The sequence below is a fragment of the Calliphora vicina genome, chromosome 1 (genome assembly GCF_958450345.1).
Source record: "Calliphora vicina chromosome 1, idCalVici1.1, whole genome shotgun sequence".
Lineage (NCBI taxonomy): Eukaryota > Metazoa > Arthropoda > Insecta > Diptera > Calliphoridae > Calliphora > Calliphora vicina.
In genome coordinates, this window is record NC_088780.1 from 8,035,730 (window position 1) to 8,052,991 (window position 17,262).

General features: G+C 29.2%; 1 protein-coding gene across 1 annotated transcript; it reads left to right on the top strand.

Annotated features, from left to right (window-relative positions):
- The first annotated feature begins 6,843 nt into the window (after positions 1-6,843).
- Sdr (Secreted decoy of InR) lies at positions 6,844-12,598 on the top strand. Its single transcript, XM_065515732.1, has 9 exons — positions 6,844-7,693; positions 10,056-10,322; positions 10,377-10,611; positions 10,760-10,907; positions 10,970-11,172; positions 11,233-11,636; positions 11,701-11,773; positions 11,864-12,017; positions 12,074-12,598. The coding sequence occupies exons 1-9, from the start codon at positions 7,169-7,171 to the stop codon at positions 12,504-12,506; spliced, it is 2,442 nt and encodes an 813-aa protein (XP_065371804.1). The 5' UTR covers positions 6,844-7,168; the 3' UTR covers positions 12,507-12,598.
- Positions 12,599-17,262: the final 4,664 nt, after the last annotated feature.

The window sequence follows — 17,262 nt, forward strand, 5'->3', positions numbered from 1 at the left end:
TTAAAATCAAATCTTCCTTATGGATTTTATACAATAAAAATTATAGATTAACCATTTTATGGCCTTCGGTCTAAATAATTTGTTACAACCAAGGACAATAAAAGTAGTTGGAATTTTTTTTGTTTTCATATTAAGTTTAATTAGTAACATTATTGTATTTTCACATAAATTATTTAAAGTAACTAACACTGCCACAGAGACTTCCTGACTTTCCAAACACTGAGTGTAAATCAAATCCTTTGCAAAACTAATAACAAAAATCATCATCATCTAAGTCCATCAGCAGCATCATGATTGTGCTTGCCAACAACAAGAAAAACACAAGGATTAGTTAGTTGTACATAGTTTAGTTACGTTTACATTATTTTTTTTTTTTACTTTTTATAATTTATTGACTTTGCAGTTGTAAAAGTTTAACATCCTTCATCCCCCAATCTCACCCTCTGACAATTCACCAACACTCTTCTATCACTCCTGCAAAACAATAAAACGTACAAGCAAATGGACTCTCATCGACCATTAAGCGGTTTAGACATGTGGACAGACAGTCTGTTCAACAGACATAAGTACACATATTTATACATATATACCGTCATATGATATTAGAAAGTAGTTTAGCACAGCCATTAATTTTAATACAACCATAAAAAAAAGTAAAAATGGCGCCACGACAATCAAATCACATTAAACTCAAACCGCAACAACACTATAAGAATGAACCAGAATAAAAATAAAAGAACCACATTAAATACTAAAAAATTTATTAAAAAGGATTTAATGTGAATGGTTTTGAAGGCCCTAAAAATAAAATAAAAACAACAACGACAGCATTAGAAAGAAAGAAAACAGAAGTTAAAAAAGGACTTATTTAATAAAAAAAAAAGGGTAGCAAAAATGGCAAAAATAGGTTTTTAGTACCAAATTTAACAAAAAGATACCTTAAATTTAAGATGCTTAAACAAAAAAAGAGGTAAATGAAATAGTAGGTATTTAGAATTCAACAGTAATTAATACATTTTTCACTTACCATTAAGAGCAACAAGTGTGAATCTAAAAAAAAAAGAAAAATTAATGAAAATAAAACAAAATTTATAAAATTCTCCAAAATTAAAAAAATAAATATTAAACAAAAATGCAGGATTTAAATCTTTTTCTATATAAATAAAAATCAAATGTCGTTCGTTGGTAATTACATCAGTTGAGAACGGCTGGACCGATTTGGATTTTTTTTTTTGTTCATCATAGTCCAACTTAGGTTTTTTCGGAAAGAAAAATTTACCATGCCCACTTTTTTCGATGTATCTAAAATCTGAAAACGGCTACACCGATTTTGCTAATTTTTTGTTTAAATGTCTATGATCATTTATGATCATCCAATTTAAATTTTTACTATAAGAAAAATTGACAACGCCAATTTTTTTATGGACCGATTTAACTAAATTTCCGCAAAAGTCCGTAAGAGTCCGCAAAAGTTTTTACATAAATAAAAATTGTCCACGTCCACTAATACTCCTACTTATTAAAAACATCTGTAATATACATCGGTCTGTGATCAATCATATATCAGACCAAAATTCGATTACTCACAATAGCTTAAATTCGAAAACTCACAATAGTTTAAATCGATAATAACTCGGCCAATAAGCGTTGAATCAAGAAAAGGAGCTCTATCAGTGATCACTCATATTTCTGACATAAAATCGATTTTTTTATATAAAAACTCACAATATCTAAAATCGCTAATAACTTGGCCAATAAGCGTTTAATCAAGAAAAAGAGCTCGATCTATGATCACTCATATTTCTGACCAAAAATCGATTTTTTATGTAAAAACTCAAAATATCTAAATTCGCTAATAACTTGGTCTATAAGCGTTTAATCAAGAAAAGGAGCTCGATCCGTGATCACTCATATTTCCTACCAAAAATCGATTTTTTATGTAAAAACTCAAAATATCTGAATTCGCTAATAACTTGGCCAATAAGCGTTTAATCAAGAAAAGGAGCTCGATCTGTGCTCACTCATATTTCCGACCAAAAATCGATTTTTTATGTAAAAACTCAAAATATCTGAATTCGCTAATAACTTGGCCAAAAAGCGTTGAATCAAGAAAAGAAGCTCGATCTGTGATCACTCATATTTCTGACCAAAAATCGATTTTTTATATAAAAACTCAAAATATCTAAATTCGCTAATAACTTGTCCAATAAGCGTTTAATCAAGAAAAGAAGCTCGATCACTCATATTTCTGACCAAAAATCGATTTTTTATATAAAAACTCAAAATATATAAATTCGCTAATAACTTGGCCAATAAGCGTTTAATCGAGAAAAGGAGCTCGATCTGTGATCACTCATATTTCTCACCAAAATTCGATTTTTTATATAAAAACTCAAAATATATAAATTCACTAATAACTTGGCCAATAAGCGTTTAATCAAGAAAAGGAGCTCGATCTGTGATCACTCATATTTCTGACCAAAAATTTAATTTTTATATAAAAACCAAAATATCTAAATTCGCTAATAAATTGGACAATAAGCGTTTAATCAAGAAAAAGAGCTCGATCTGTGATCACTCATATTTCTGACCAAAAATCGATTTTTTATATAAAAACTCACAATATCTAAAATCGCTAATAACTTGGCCAATAAGCGTTTAATCAAGAAAAGGATCTCGATCTGTGATCACTCATTTTTCAGACCAAAATTCGATTACTTATATAAAAACTCAAAATATGTACATTAATTTACATGTATTCTGTTATTGCAAGACTTAAGCTACGTACACACAGTTGTCAGATTGTTAGGAACATGCTCAGAAAATGATTAACACAACCATTAGAACTTATATTGAAACAATTCTCACAAATTCACAACTCGAACACAAGCATTTTTTTAACTTGGACAGGACAACGTCTGTCGGGTCAGCTAGTTTAATATAAAATGTAGTATTTAATTTTAATTTTGTGAGTCCAAAAGTCGGGGTGTTAGCTCGATTACAGCAAAGACTAAATGAATCGTTTATTTCAAAAACCAGTCAAGCAACAAAAAATCAAAAATTGAGTTATTAAGCGATTACTGTTTTGTAATGGTAAATGCATCGTTTAATGTAAACAAAATTAAATAATACCTCCCTATTATGGTGAAGCATAGCCGAGAAATCCGTGTTTAGTGCAGAAAGAAGTCAAGTGACAGCGCTTAACATATGTAGTACTAGGCCCTAATCTATTTTATTTTCATAAATGTTGTAGCTCTCAATAAATGTGAAAAAAAATAAAAAAAAATATAATCTTAATGGCCTTCAACGGAAGCAGACTGCACTGTAGAATAGTTATTTCAGAACAAATATGTATATGGGGCACCAACTTTTAAAATCGATGTCTTCCGATCGGTCCAAGCAGATGTTTTTTCTTATCCTTGTATCTTATTACCTATTATTCTTAGCAAAATGTGTCCCAAATAGCTTATATAGCTCTTTCTTCAATCTTTCGAAAACAAATACATATTTAAAAAAAATAAAAAAATTTTAATATTTTTTTCCGAAATCAAAAATTTTTTGACTTTTTTTTTAAATGGGCCCTTTTTTTAAATAAAGCTTAGATATTTTCCTTGAAGACCTATTTGGTAGCTTAGTGGGATGCGAATGGGATATCTATCAAAATAAATATAAGGAAAAGACCTAAGCTTTCTTTTGAGCAAAAAAAAAATTAAAAAAAGGACCCATATAGGAAAAAAATTTCGGTTTTGCAAAAAAAATTCCAAAATTGTATGTTTTGCATTACAAAATATTTATTTTCATAGATATCCCACTCGTATCCCACTAAGCGACCAAATATGTCTTCAAGGAGGACCTAAGCTCTCTTTTGAGCAAAAAAAAATTTTTTGGAAAAAATTGGAAAAAAATTTTTGATTTTGCAAAAAAAAGTCAAAAATTGTGTGTCTTGAGTTACAAAATATTTATTTTCATAGATATCCCACTCGAATCGCACTAAGCGACCAAATATGTCTTCAAGGAAAATATCTAAGCTTTATTTTAAGAAAAAAAGGGCCCATTTTAAAAAAAATAGTCAAAAAAGTTTTTGATATCGGAAAAAAAATATTAAATTTTTTTTATTTTTTTTTTTTTCGAAAGATTGAAGAAAGAGCTATCTATGCTATTTAGGACACATTTTGCTAAGAACAATAGGTAATAAGATACATGGATAAGAAAAAACACTGCTTGTCCAAAATGTCAAATTTTGACCCCCTCTAACTCAGAGAGTTATCGAGCTATCTTGTTGAAAAAATCGGAAGACATCGTTTTAAAAGTTGGTTCACTTGACATAAAATGCCCCATATATGAATATGATGTTAAACTCTTTAAAATGTTCATTTGTCATTTTACTTTTGAAGTTCTTTATAAAATTAGAATATTTAGATTTACAATAGTGGTGGTTGTTTATTTCAGAAACCAGCCAAATGCACACTTTATATTATTTTTTAAATATATGTTAAGATAGATAAAAAATAAAGTTTTATGTTTAACAAACAGTTAAATAAATGGATAACTTTCATAGAAAAATATAAATTTTGTAAAGGTAATTTAAGTTGGTAGAATATTTTCTTTGATTTACTCAAAATCAATAATTTGTTGCTTGACTGGTTTTTGAAATAAAAGATTCCAATAGTGAAAGCATATACGATTAAAGCTAAATTAACCCAAATTAAAATAATTTTTTGTATACAAACTGACAGTATAAATTTAAGGCTATGTAAAGATCTACGATTAAAGCTAAACTGAGGCTATATAAAGATCTACGATTAGAGCTAAGCTAAGACTATATAAAGATCTACGATTAAAGCTAAACTAAGAATATATAAAGATCTACGATTAAAGCTAAACTAAGAATATATAAAGATCTACGATTAAAGCTAAACTAAGACTATATAAAGATCTACGATTAAAGCTAAATTAAGAATATATAAAGATCTACGATTAAAGCTAAACTAAGAATATATAAAGATCTACGATTAAAGCTAAACTAAGACTATATAAAGGTCTACGATTAAAGCTAAACTAAGAATATATAAAGATCTACGATTAAAGCTAAACTAAGAATATATAAAGATCTACGATTAAAGCTAAACTAAGACTATATAATGATCTACGATTAAAGCTAAACTAAGAATATATAAAGATCTACGATTAAAGCTAAACTAAGACTATAAAGATCTACGAATTAAGCTAAACTAGGACTATATAAAGATCTACGATTATAGTTAAACTATGACTATATAATGATCTACGATTAAAGCTAAACTAAGAGTATATAAATATATATGATTAAGGCTAAACTAGGACTATATAAAGATCTACGATTAATGCTAAACTAGGACTATATAAAGATCTACGACTAAGGCTAAACTAAGACTATTAACAGTCTACGATCTACAATTAAAGCTAATGTAAGACTATATAAATTTCTATCAATAACGCTATTGCAATTAAAGCTTTGTATGAAAATTTTGTTTCCTTAACTTTTGATTAAATAAAAATTTCATTCTTAACAAGAATTTTAAACGCTAACTGTAGCATTACTGCCCTGAATAACTGATAGCTGTCCTAAAAACATGCAAAAGCCAACGTCTGTCTGTCAACAGAATACAATAAAAAAAAAAGAAAGAGTAGTAGATGTAATGTTTAAACTTGTCTCATTATTATCGTTCCAAAATCTAAAAGACATTAACAGCATGCAACATTCGAAACAACCGGTTTCTTGTGTCACAGTTACTTTAGGCAAAAGATCCTCTACATGTGGCCACAACAAAGGTTGCCAAATTTCTAAAGCAAAAGATGAAAAGCGGGACAGAGGGGGGAATTTTAACGAGTAGTAAATACTAAGCCAGTAAGTAAAAAGCTAAAAAAATATACCTAACAACATGTAAATAAAAAATTTTATTTTTGTTAAGATATTAGAGATTTTATTTCGATCCAAGTTTTTCATTTTATTTAGTGTTATGGCAAGTCTGTTTTATTACAATTAAAATTAATCTTCCTTATTGTTTCCATGTCTCCTTAAAGACTTTGCAACACGCATATTTGTGTGAGAGAAATTCGAAAATATATTCTCTTTATTACGGTTTTTATCCACTGAGGGGTCAAATTGATTTTTAAGATCGTGGTGATCAATGGAAATTGTTCACAAAGTGGCTGCAGTTTTACACATGTTCAAAAACAAGTGAGCTCTGTTCTCTTCAATTGGTAAATTTTTATTTTCGTTAAGTCTGAATATACAATTCTTTAACATTCGGATAATAAATTAATTTTTGGTGAAATTTTCTATCGATGTGACGAACATTGAGGGCCGTCCACCAACCTCCATTACAACTCCAACGGTTCATAAAATAAATTTTATCTAAACCACTTTGTTACAGTCTTTCTATCGATCAATTTCAAGAAATAAAATCATGGTATCACCCTGAAAGGGTTAATACAATCGATTGATCTTATGCTGGTCGCTCTTCTCAAAAATTAATTAAATGAAACGAACATTTTCTCATAAAATTTAAAGACCATTCAATAACAACAACCCAAAAAAAAACAACAAAAGATACACTCATACAATAAGTGTCTCCTCCTATCCAAAGAACAGCTCAAAAGAATCAGTTAAAATTGAACAGCGGAAGGTTGAACATAAGCGCAACCAAGAGAAATTTAATTTCTAAATATCTTACAGTTTAAAAACTAAAATTAAAATCAAATATTTATAAATCTTTAAAGAAAAGCCAATTAAAAATTGCAGTTTAATTGAAAACGTAATTACAATTGTAACGAAAAATCGTTTGCTACAAAACCGTATGTCTGTCTGTCCCATGAAGAAGATATATGACTCTAGTGTTCTGTCTTCTATTTGGAGGTCAAGTTTTCAATTAAATAATTGAAAGACGACAGCAAAACAACACAATTGTTTTCGTTTTCAAAATACAACGATATACACACATCCATACATATAACCAATAAAAACAACTTGCCTTGAGGTCAAATGTCAAGTAAAACAGTGAATGAATGAATGACGTAAAGTAAACTAAACTAAAGTGAATGAAATACAGTGTACAAGTGTTGTGTTTGTTATTATTGTTGGTAACTTACGTCAGTTATTAAATGATAAAATTAAATTCCAAATAAAATGCAGAAATATCTTTCACTATTATTCATACTTTACATTTGCTGTGCGTGTCATTATCAGGCTAATGCCAAGCAAAAAGATGCCCCCTTTAAGGAGGTCAGATGTAATTCCGCCACAATTAGATCCCTTAAAGACTTTGATAAGCTGCAAAATTGCACTGTGGTAACTGGCCATGTGCGTATAGTGCATATGCATTTTACTGCTGAGTTGTTGGCTCGTGTGAACTCCTCGAATATAGAGGAAATCAGTGAATATTTATTGGTCTATCGTGTTGAGGGTCTTGATAGTTTGGAAAGACTTTTTCCCAAACTGGTGGTTATACGTGGTGTTGAATTGTTGTATGATCAATATGCTTTGACTGTTTTGGAGAATCGAGATTTGCTGAATATAGGTTTGGTGAATTTACTGCGTGTATTGAAGGGTTCTATACGCGTGGAATCGAATCCTTCGCTGTGTTTTACCCACACCATTAATTGGGTGTCGATTTTGGGTAATAATACCAAGCAATTTTACTATGTGATGAAGGTGAGTTAAAGCTAAACTAGGACTATATAAAGAACTATCATTAAGGCTAAAATATAGACATACAATTTAAGCTAAAATAAGACTGTATTAAGAATTACGATTAAAGCTAAACTAGGACTATAAAAAGATCTACGATTGAAATTAAACTAAGACTATATAAAGATATACGATTAATGCTAAAGTAACATTATAAAAAGATCAAGGAATAAAGCTAAACGTAGATATATAGATCTACGATAAAAGCTAAACTAGGACTATATTAAGATCTACGATTAAAAATAAACTAAGACTATATAAAGATCTACGATTCAAACAAAACTAGGACAATATAAAGAAGTACAATTAAAGCTAAACTAGGACTATAAAAAGATCTAAAGTTAAACTAAGACTATATAAAGATCTTCGATTAAAGCTAAACTAGGATTAAAAAGATCTACGATTAATGTTAAACTAAGACTATATAAAGATCTTCGATTAATGCTAAACTAGGACTATATAAAGATCAAGGATTAAGCTAAACTAAGACTATATAAATTTCTACGATTAAGACTAAACTAGGATCTACCATTAAATCTAAACCAGCTTCATAAAAAGATCAAGGATTAAAGCCAAACTAAGACTATATAAAGAACCATGATTAGAGCTAAACTAGGACTATATAAAGAAGTACAATTAAAGCTAAACTAGGACTGTAAAAAGATCTACGATTAAAGTTAACTAGGACTATTTAAAGATCTCCGATTGAAGCTAAACTAGGACTATAAAAAGATCAACGATTAAAGTTAAACCAAGACTATATAAAGATCTACGATTAATGCTAAAGTAGCATTATAAAAAGATCAAGGATTAAAGCTAAACTAATACTATACAAATAACTACAATTATAGCTAAACTAGGGCTATATAAAGATCATTTTAAAAAGGTCAAGGATTAAAGTTAAACTAAGACTATAAAAAGATCTACGATTAATGCTAAACTAGGACTATATAACGACCAGCTTCATAAAAATATCAACGATTAAAGCCAAACTAAGACTGTATAAAAAACCATGATTAGAGCTAAACTAGGACTATATAAAGAAGTACAATTAAAACTAAACTAGGACTATAAAAAGATCTGCGATTAAAGTTAACTAGGACTATTTAAAGATCTCCGATTAAAACTGAACTAGGACTATAAAAAGACCAACGATTAAAACTAAGCTAGGACTATATAAAGACATATGATTAAAGTTAACTAAGACTATATAAAGAATTACGATTAAAGTTGAACTAGCTTTATAAAAAGAACATCAATTAAAGCTAAACTAGAATGTATAAAGATCAACGATTAAAGTTAAGCTAAGAACTACGATTAAAGTTAAACTAAGATTGTATAATGAATTACGATTAAAGCTAAACTAGGACTATAAAAAGATCTACGATTAAAGCTAACCTAGCACTATAAAAATATCAACGATTAAAGTTAAACTAGGACTTTATAATGAACTGCGATTGAAGCTAAACTAAAACTGTTTAAATATCTACGATTAAAACTTAACAAAGACCATATACAGATCTATGACAAAGAACGTATAAAAATCTAATATCAAAGCTAGACTAAGACTGTGTAAATATCTGCGATTAATGGTTGTCCCAGAATCTTGGAAGGAGCAAATATACAAATTAACTTCGAGCCCTTAAAACTAAAATATTGTTACGTTTTAACCTTTTCAAAACGCTGGTTTATTTCCTTTAAATAAACCGGATACGTTTGATTGCAAATAAAAGCCGTTTAGTAGTTTGAAAATTGTAACAACTCTTTATTTCTTTAAAATGTACAACAACAACAGAATTAAATAGCCACTCAATGTTTTTTATACACGTTTATAAATTCTCAGAATTACAGACACAATTTATAATGTAGACGAATTTACTTTGAAAACGCAACACACTTTAAGGCACTTAGATGATGTTTATTCGAAAAGCGTCTCTGATAAACTCACTCACGACTGCAACCTCTGCCACTATTTATAACACTGCATTACCTTCTAGAAAGCTCTTTAACTATCAAAGTTCGAATATTCTAGATCATACGCCATCTGTGGTGTACTTTCTACAATGTTCTTTAACTGAATATTCGAATACAGCGTTGCCAACTTACGATCAAATCAACTGAAGCTTTTATTTAACAATGCCCACAGATATGTTACAGTCTGCCATTACAGCACTGTTATTTGAAAGCATTATGCTACTTTTAAATCAGCCGTTAAAATCGTTATGTTTGAATTCAAGTACAATTTCGTAACAATATATTCCTGGTTTTTAATATTAGAACAATTACATTGTTCTTCATTTAGTAAATGTCCATCTTTTATTCACAGAACAATAAATCCCCCAATCAGTGTCCCCTCTGCTACACCTATCAGGATGAATTGAAAACCATAGAGGTGAATCGTCACAAGAAATGCTGGTCTTTGGGTAAATTCCAGAAAACCACCTTGGACTATATAGGAGGCAAAAAGTGCTACAAACAAGGAGGAAGAAGCAGTTGTTTGACCTCTTGCTTCGATAACAATTGCAGGCACTGCACAAATTATGTCTCGGATAGAGGTTGCGTGGAAAATTGTTTGCCTCCCAAATATAGATTGGTAAATTCGATTTAATGATTCTCTGTACAAAATTCTAATTAAATTTTTATGTAGGCCTTTAAACGTCAATGTGTTAGTGATTGCAGCCAGTGGAAGCTTAAACAATTGGGTATGGAATGTGTGGAAGAATGTCCCAAACATTATCAGGAAGTAAAGAAAAATGACAAGATCTCGTGTGCTTTAAATTGTACCGGCAATTTTGTGGTTCATAGCATAGAAGATTTGGAAGGTTTGGCTGATTGTACGACAATAGAGGGTTCCTTAACTATAGAGTTTTATGAGATAAATAGTAAGTCGGGGGGGATGATGGCAGTAAATGCGGATGATGGCAGTAAATGCAGCAGATTTGCTTAAGGCACTTGGCCCTGGCATTATGTTACTGCATTTTCGAACATAATTATGAAATAAAATAATCTCTTCATTTCCAATATTTACAGAACCCATAATACAAAATTTGGAACAGGCTTTCCGCCACTTAAACGAAATTACCGGTTATCTAAAGATACTAAATTCTCCGCAAATAGTTTCACTACATTTCTTTAAAAATTTGCACACTATCAGAGGTTTGGAACTAATAGAAAATAGGTGAGTTCAGAAACATAAAAGTTTTCAATTCAAAATTATTTATGAATCAAAATGTTGTTAAGGTATTCTCTTTATGTGGTGGACAACCAATATTTGGAAGAATTATGGATTGGTAGAGTGGCCATTTTGCATGGCTGTGTTTATTTCCATTTAAATCCCAGCCTGTGTTATGAAAAAATAACCGATTTAAAGGAGAATTTTAAAGAATGCCAACGTATAACGATCAAGGATGCATCCAGGAACTCAAATGGCGAAAGAGTAGTGTGTAAGTTGTTTATTTTCGAAAAGTGTTTGTATTTTATATTAAAATTCTATTATTTTGCAGGTGGTCCCGACAAACGCGATCTTACCGCCAATATTACCGATTACAATTCCAATTCCGCCGTCGTCCAAGTGGATTTAATGTCATCTGAAGAATTTAGCCTGTTAATTGGTTACGTCTATTACTATAAAGAAGCTCATGATAGGAATGTAACGAAATTCGATGGTCGTCATGGCTGTGGAAGAGATGGCTGGCTGACAGATGTCGTTGTTACCCATCGTAGGCGTCATATTTTAAGGAATATGAAACCGGCCACTCAATATGCGTATTTTGTTAAAAGTATGACCACAATGGATTATCCGTATTTAGCGGAACATGTATCGGAAATAAAATATTTTCAAACGGAGCCGGCCAAGCCGGGATTGGTTGCAAAAATGTATACACATTCCTTGTCCACAAAAGAGATTGTGAGTTAAATTAAGAAGCATTCAATTTAATGTTTTATTCTACATCATTCTTTTCAAATATTAGGAAGTTCATTGGTGGCCACCACGCATGGCTAATGGCATTATAGAGAAATACATTTTGCAATATGAAGCAACAAGTAAATATTGAAAATTAATGAATTTGTATTGAATTTAAATTGTACTTTTATTTTAATTTATTATTCTCCGTATCTATCTCTCTCCCCCAGACGAAACCATGCCCTCTGAAACAACTACGCAAAGTAAAGAAGATTTGTGTCAATGTCCTAAACTAGATGCCGAATCGATAATACCCACACCCCATGTGGATAATTATCACAATAAAGAACAATGGCTCTACAAAGATGCCTTAAGTAATTTTCTGTAAGTTTTACTAAAATATTTCTGTCATTATTGATCTAATATCTTCTTTACAACAGCTTCCAGAAAAGCCAAACAACCGAGCAGAAGCCGAGTGCAAAGTCGGACAGCAATGATACTGGTGAAGCTCGCGTTAGCATGGCTATCAGCCAATTGGAAGAGCAAAATACTAAAAAACAAGAGGAAGCCAAAGAAATGTACATTTTACCACATCCCTATCCCGTATGCAATCAGTCCAATCCCAACATACAAGATCAGGCGGAAAACAAGTGTATACCGCTGGATAGGTATGACGGGGCGATTGAAATACCCAGTCATCGACATTCCTACATATTGAACAATTTGTCACCCGAAATAACGTATCGCATTAGTTTGAGGGCCTGTGTTAAGGATTTAGCCAATGGCTGTGGTGCTGAGAATGTTATATTGGCGGAGACAGTGAGCAAACGTTTGGAAACGATATTGGAAAATTTATCATTACACAAGTTGTAGAGAGTTTAATTGTAAATAACTTTATAAGTATTATTAAGTAAAACTAAAAATAGTTATAAATTTTGTTTAAAAGAAAATATGCAAAATAAATGGATCCGTTGAACACCTTTCTGCTATAAGCTAAATTATTAATCAGTTTCAATTATTTTCAAAAGTCCTCGTTTATAGATTCAACTTATACATCTTAAAAAACTAAAACTATATAAAGATCTACGACTAAAGCTAAATTAAGACTAAATAAAGATCTACGATTAAAGCTAAATTAAGACTAAATAAAGATCTAAGATTAAATCTAAACTATATAAAGATCTACGATTAAATCGAAACTATATAAAGATCTAAGATTAAATCTAAACTATATAAAGATCTACGATTAAATCTAAACTATATAAAGATTTACGATTAAAGCTAAATTAAGACTAAATAAAGATCTACTATTAAATCTAAACTATATAAAGATCTACAATTAAATCGAAACTATATAAAGATCTACGATTAAATCTAAACTAAGTATATATAAATATGTACGATTAAAGCTAAACTATATATAAAATACTATATAAAGATCTACGACTAAAGCTAAACTAAGACTATATAAAGATCTACGATTAAAACTAAATTAAGACTAAATAAAGATCTACGATTAAAGTTAAATTAAGACTAAATAATGATCTACGATTAAAGCTAAACTAAGACTATATAAAGATCTACGATTAAAGCTAAACTAAGACTATATAAAGATCTACGATTAAAGCTAAATAAATAAAAGATTATATAATGATATACGACTAAAGCTAAACTATATATAAAAGACTATAGATCTTCGATCAAAGCTAAACTAAAACTATATAAAGATCTACGATTAAAGCTAAACTAAGACTATATAAAGATCTACGATTAAAGCTAAATTAAGACTAAATAAAGATCTACGATTAAAGCTAAATTAAGACTAAATAAAGACCTACGATTAAAGCTAAACTAGACTATATAAAGATCTACTATTAGAGCTAAACTAGGACTATATAAAGATCTACGATTAAAGCTAAATAAATATCTACGATTAAAGCTAAATAAAGACCTACGATTAAAGCTAAAGTAGGACTATATAAAGATCTAAGATTAAAGACCTTAACTATTAGATTCCCTATACAGTACAATATTTATGATTGTTTTATACCCTTCATTGGAAAATTAAGTTCAAAACTTCTACAGCCATTCCATCTTACATAACAAAGTAATTTTTTTAAAATATGGGAATTTTTTGAACAAATTTCGTTCGTTTTGTCATTATTAAAAAAAGTGCTGCCAAATTTAGTTTGCACTACTAAGTTTATTTATCGATAATAATATAGGAATAACAAAAATATGGCCACACTATATTTATTTGACATTTTGTTGTCCCTTTTCTTCTTTCATTCGTTCTTCTTGATTTTTTCATATTCACTCGCATTCGCACTTTGAGAAAAGTAAGTTACTGATTGATTGAAAAAAATAATTTTTTGCCACTGAAAAATATATAAAACTGTGGCGTAATTTAATGAAAATTAACAGAAAATATTAAGCAATTAATCAAAACTGATAAATAAAACTAAAAATGTAAAGAAATATATAAATAAATGTTGTTAAAATTAATGTTTGTGTGTGATTCAAATGCTTTTTTTGGCTGGTTAAATGCTACAAAACGGACGGACCCAACAAAAAAAACTATTTTACGTCAGCAATATCGGACAAAAAAAAAGAAATAAAATTAAAAAAGAATGTTTAGATTTAACGGGTTGTGTGATTACAAAGTGGCGGTCTTTAAATAAACAAAAAAATATTAAAAGAAAATCGTCTTTAAATGTATCTATCCTATAAATATTTCAATACTATATGTATAGGCAAAGAAAAATCTATGTAGTAGGTATTAATTAATTGGTTCTTTAAACCACAATACAATTAACAAATAAATATAAATGAAAACCTCTGCAGTTAAAATAACAACAATATCTCAAACAATTTAACCAGCCAAATTGAATACTTATGTATATATTGAAAATGTCTTATTTAAATTTTGTTTTTGCAATACATATCTACTGCTGTTGTTATTGTTATTTTGCTAGCTGACCATTGGTTAATGCAGTTAGCGTCGCTGCTTGCGTCAGTGATTTAAACGTCAAATTTAATAAAACATCAAGAATAATGAATGGAAAATGTGTGTTTGTTAAAAAAAGGAGAATTATTAAATTAAATTGTTATAAAAAAAGCATTGGACGAAAGTGATATGTTATTTTTATTTTGTTTTATTTATTTTGGGTCTGTTGCGTTGTTGTTAATTCATTTTTGGAAGGGGATTTTAGTTCAATGTTCTTTTCATTTTATATTTTTGGTGATTAAAATGGAGTCAGGTTTTTCTTTTTTTTTTTGTTTCGTGTTACTAAAATGCCCTACATAATAAAAGCAGGTTACTTTAGAATATTTAAAGAGAATGTTCAATTAATCAGATTTCTTTTGCTTCAAATTGTAAATGGTGTAAAAATTTGGGCTTAAATCTAGTGCATGCAAGCTTGAGTGCGGCGGTCCACACTTCCCGACTTATGGAGAATCTTTTTTTTAAATTTGAGTACAGATCTGCTTGTACACTGCAATTTGGCTTGGTATGGTATTCAGGTAGCCGTTAAAAACCTTAGTCTCGTATAGCTCTCTTGGGTCCAATAATCGTTCCCTTTAGATTCCTAAAATTGGACTTGTTTTTTTTTATTCATGTTTTTGAAAATGAAAAACAGACTTGCGCAACTAAATTGCCTAGTATGAAAGGGATCTAACAATTATTATGGTTTGTAACAAAGTAGGTATACCGTTTGTAACGTTCTTAACAAGTTATTAAAAGTGAAATATGTATTGCTGTCGTTTGTTTTCATATATTTTTTCAAAAAAATGATTCTAAAATTTAGTAAAATCCAACAAAAATGTTTTTGGTTTCCTTTTACTATTTTTGTTTCCTTTTATCTTCCTGTGCCGCGACATTGACTTTTTAGCTTGAACCCCAAATTTACACATGAAAATCAATTTATCATTCCAGAGATTATTGCCAAGATCATAATTTCTTTTATTTATATCTGAGTATGATTTTATCAACCAATTGATCATATAAGATTGAATTATTTATTCCACATATTCAATATATTCTTCGATTGTTATAGTAGGATATCCACGATCAAACTATAATTTTAAATTCTGTGTGTTTTATTCATATTGTTGTACATTTTGTTGGAAATTGGATTCAGGAGACATTCTTCTAAAGAAGGTTATCATACAATATTATTTCTTTTAATTATTTGACCAAAAAGTGTTTTGGTACTTGAATGTTGAAGAATGGTAATGCTACTTTGGAAATCTTACCTTTAATAGAGGAATTTAGGAGTATTCGAGTTTAAGGCGCTATGGGGGCTCAAATTAAGGTACCTTCGGCATGTAAAAATTTTAAACACGTTTTTGTTTTCCATCCGATTTCAAAGTTTTTTATATTTTTGGAAATCCCTTGTCTAGGAAATGCTAGCGTGTGTTATTTATCTCTTACAATTTAAGAGTTATAGGTATGTTTTTCAAAATTTAAATTTTTAAAATTTTAACCGTTAACGAATAAACCGATTAATTTGTGTCGATTAACCGAAATGTCTCCTTTTTGCACTTTATACAGAATTATTTTTTAAAATTTAATTTCTTAACTCGTGAATATTCCCTTCTAGTTATTTGAAACTGAAACTAAGGAATTTAGAATAGAATTTTTTCTAGAATATTCTATGATGATGTGATAATGAGTTGAAGGACGACATGGTAATAGACGAAACTAAAGACATTACTGAAACGAGTCTTTAATCAGTACTTAACGATACTATTAAAGTAAATCAAAATCTAAAAAAATATACTTAAAAAAAAACTAAAAAAGATCGTGTCTTATTTTCGATTTTTCCAAATCTACAATCAGTGAGAGTTTTTTCAAGTCAAGTTTAATTAAAACTAAAAAAAAATCGTTTAAGATTGAAGCATTTAAATTACATTCTTTTTTAAAAAGATTATTTCAGAAGATCTCCTTAAAATCTAAAAAAAGAACTCACATGTGTATATTTTTATTTATTGTTTTGTTGAATTATATTTTGTTTGTTTTTATGGTTTTGTTCTTTTTAGTAACAAAATGCTTATATAAGTATACAAAATTCGCGTTTTTCTTTTCAATTTAAAATTAAAATAGAAATTATTCGGTTAATCGAAGAATTTAATATTAACCGATTATTAACCGATTAAATCTAAACCCCGATTAATTATTTGCTCGATTAACCGATTAATCCAGAAACCCGATTAATTGAATACCCTACTATTTATCCCCAAAGTATTTTCCCATCCAGAAGTAAATTTGGCGCTATAGGCAAAATTGTAAAAAATACCTTTTTTGGGATTTTTTCTCCAATTTTTAGGAATTACGGAATTCCATTTGACGTTTTGAAAAGCCAGACTTGTTGAATAATATTATAAAGAAAATTTATAAAAATGTTTGAGAATGAAAAAGTGCAATATATTTGAAGGAGGGTTTTTTTTTCTTTCCAAGGAAAACAATTTAAACAATAAACTATTTTTATTTTTCCTTTTTTTTCACCAAATATTTTCAACAAAAATTATATACATACATAAGATTCAGTACAGACGAATATACAGTGGACGAAATTTTAATAGTCGCAATAACAGATTTAAGAATATTTTTAAGTAGTTGGTTTCCCTT

What these genes read in the sequence shown, in the direction of transcription:
- Sdr (XM_065515732.1), top strand. Translation starts at nt 7,169, where the DNA reads ATGCAGAAATATCTTTCACTATTATTCATACTTTACATTTGCTGTGCG. An exon ending in TGCCTCCCAAATATAGATTG is followed by an intron (nt 10,323 to 10,376) that starts GTAAATTCGATT and finishes ATTTTTATGTAG; the next exon opens with GCCTTTAAACGTCAATGTGT. An exon ending in AGAGTTTTATGAGATAAATA is followed by an intron (nt 10,612 to 10,759) that starts GTAAGTCGGGGG and finishes CAATATTTACAG; the next exon opens with AACCCATAATACAAAATTTG.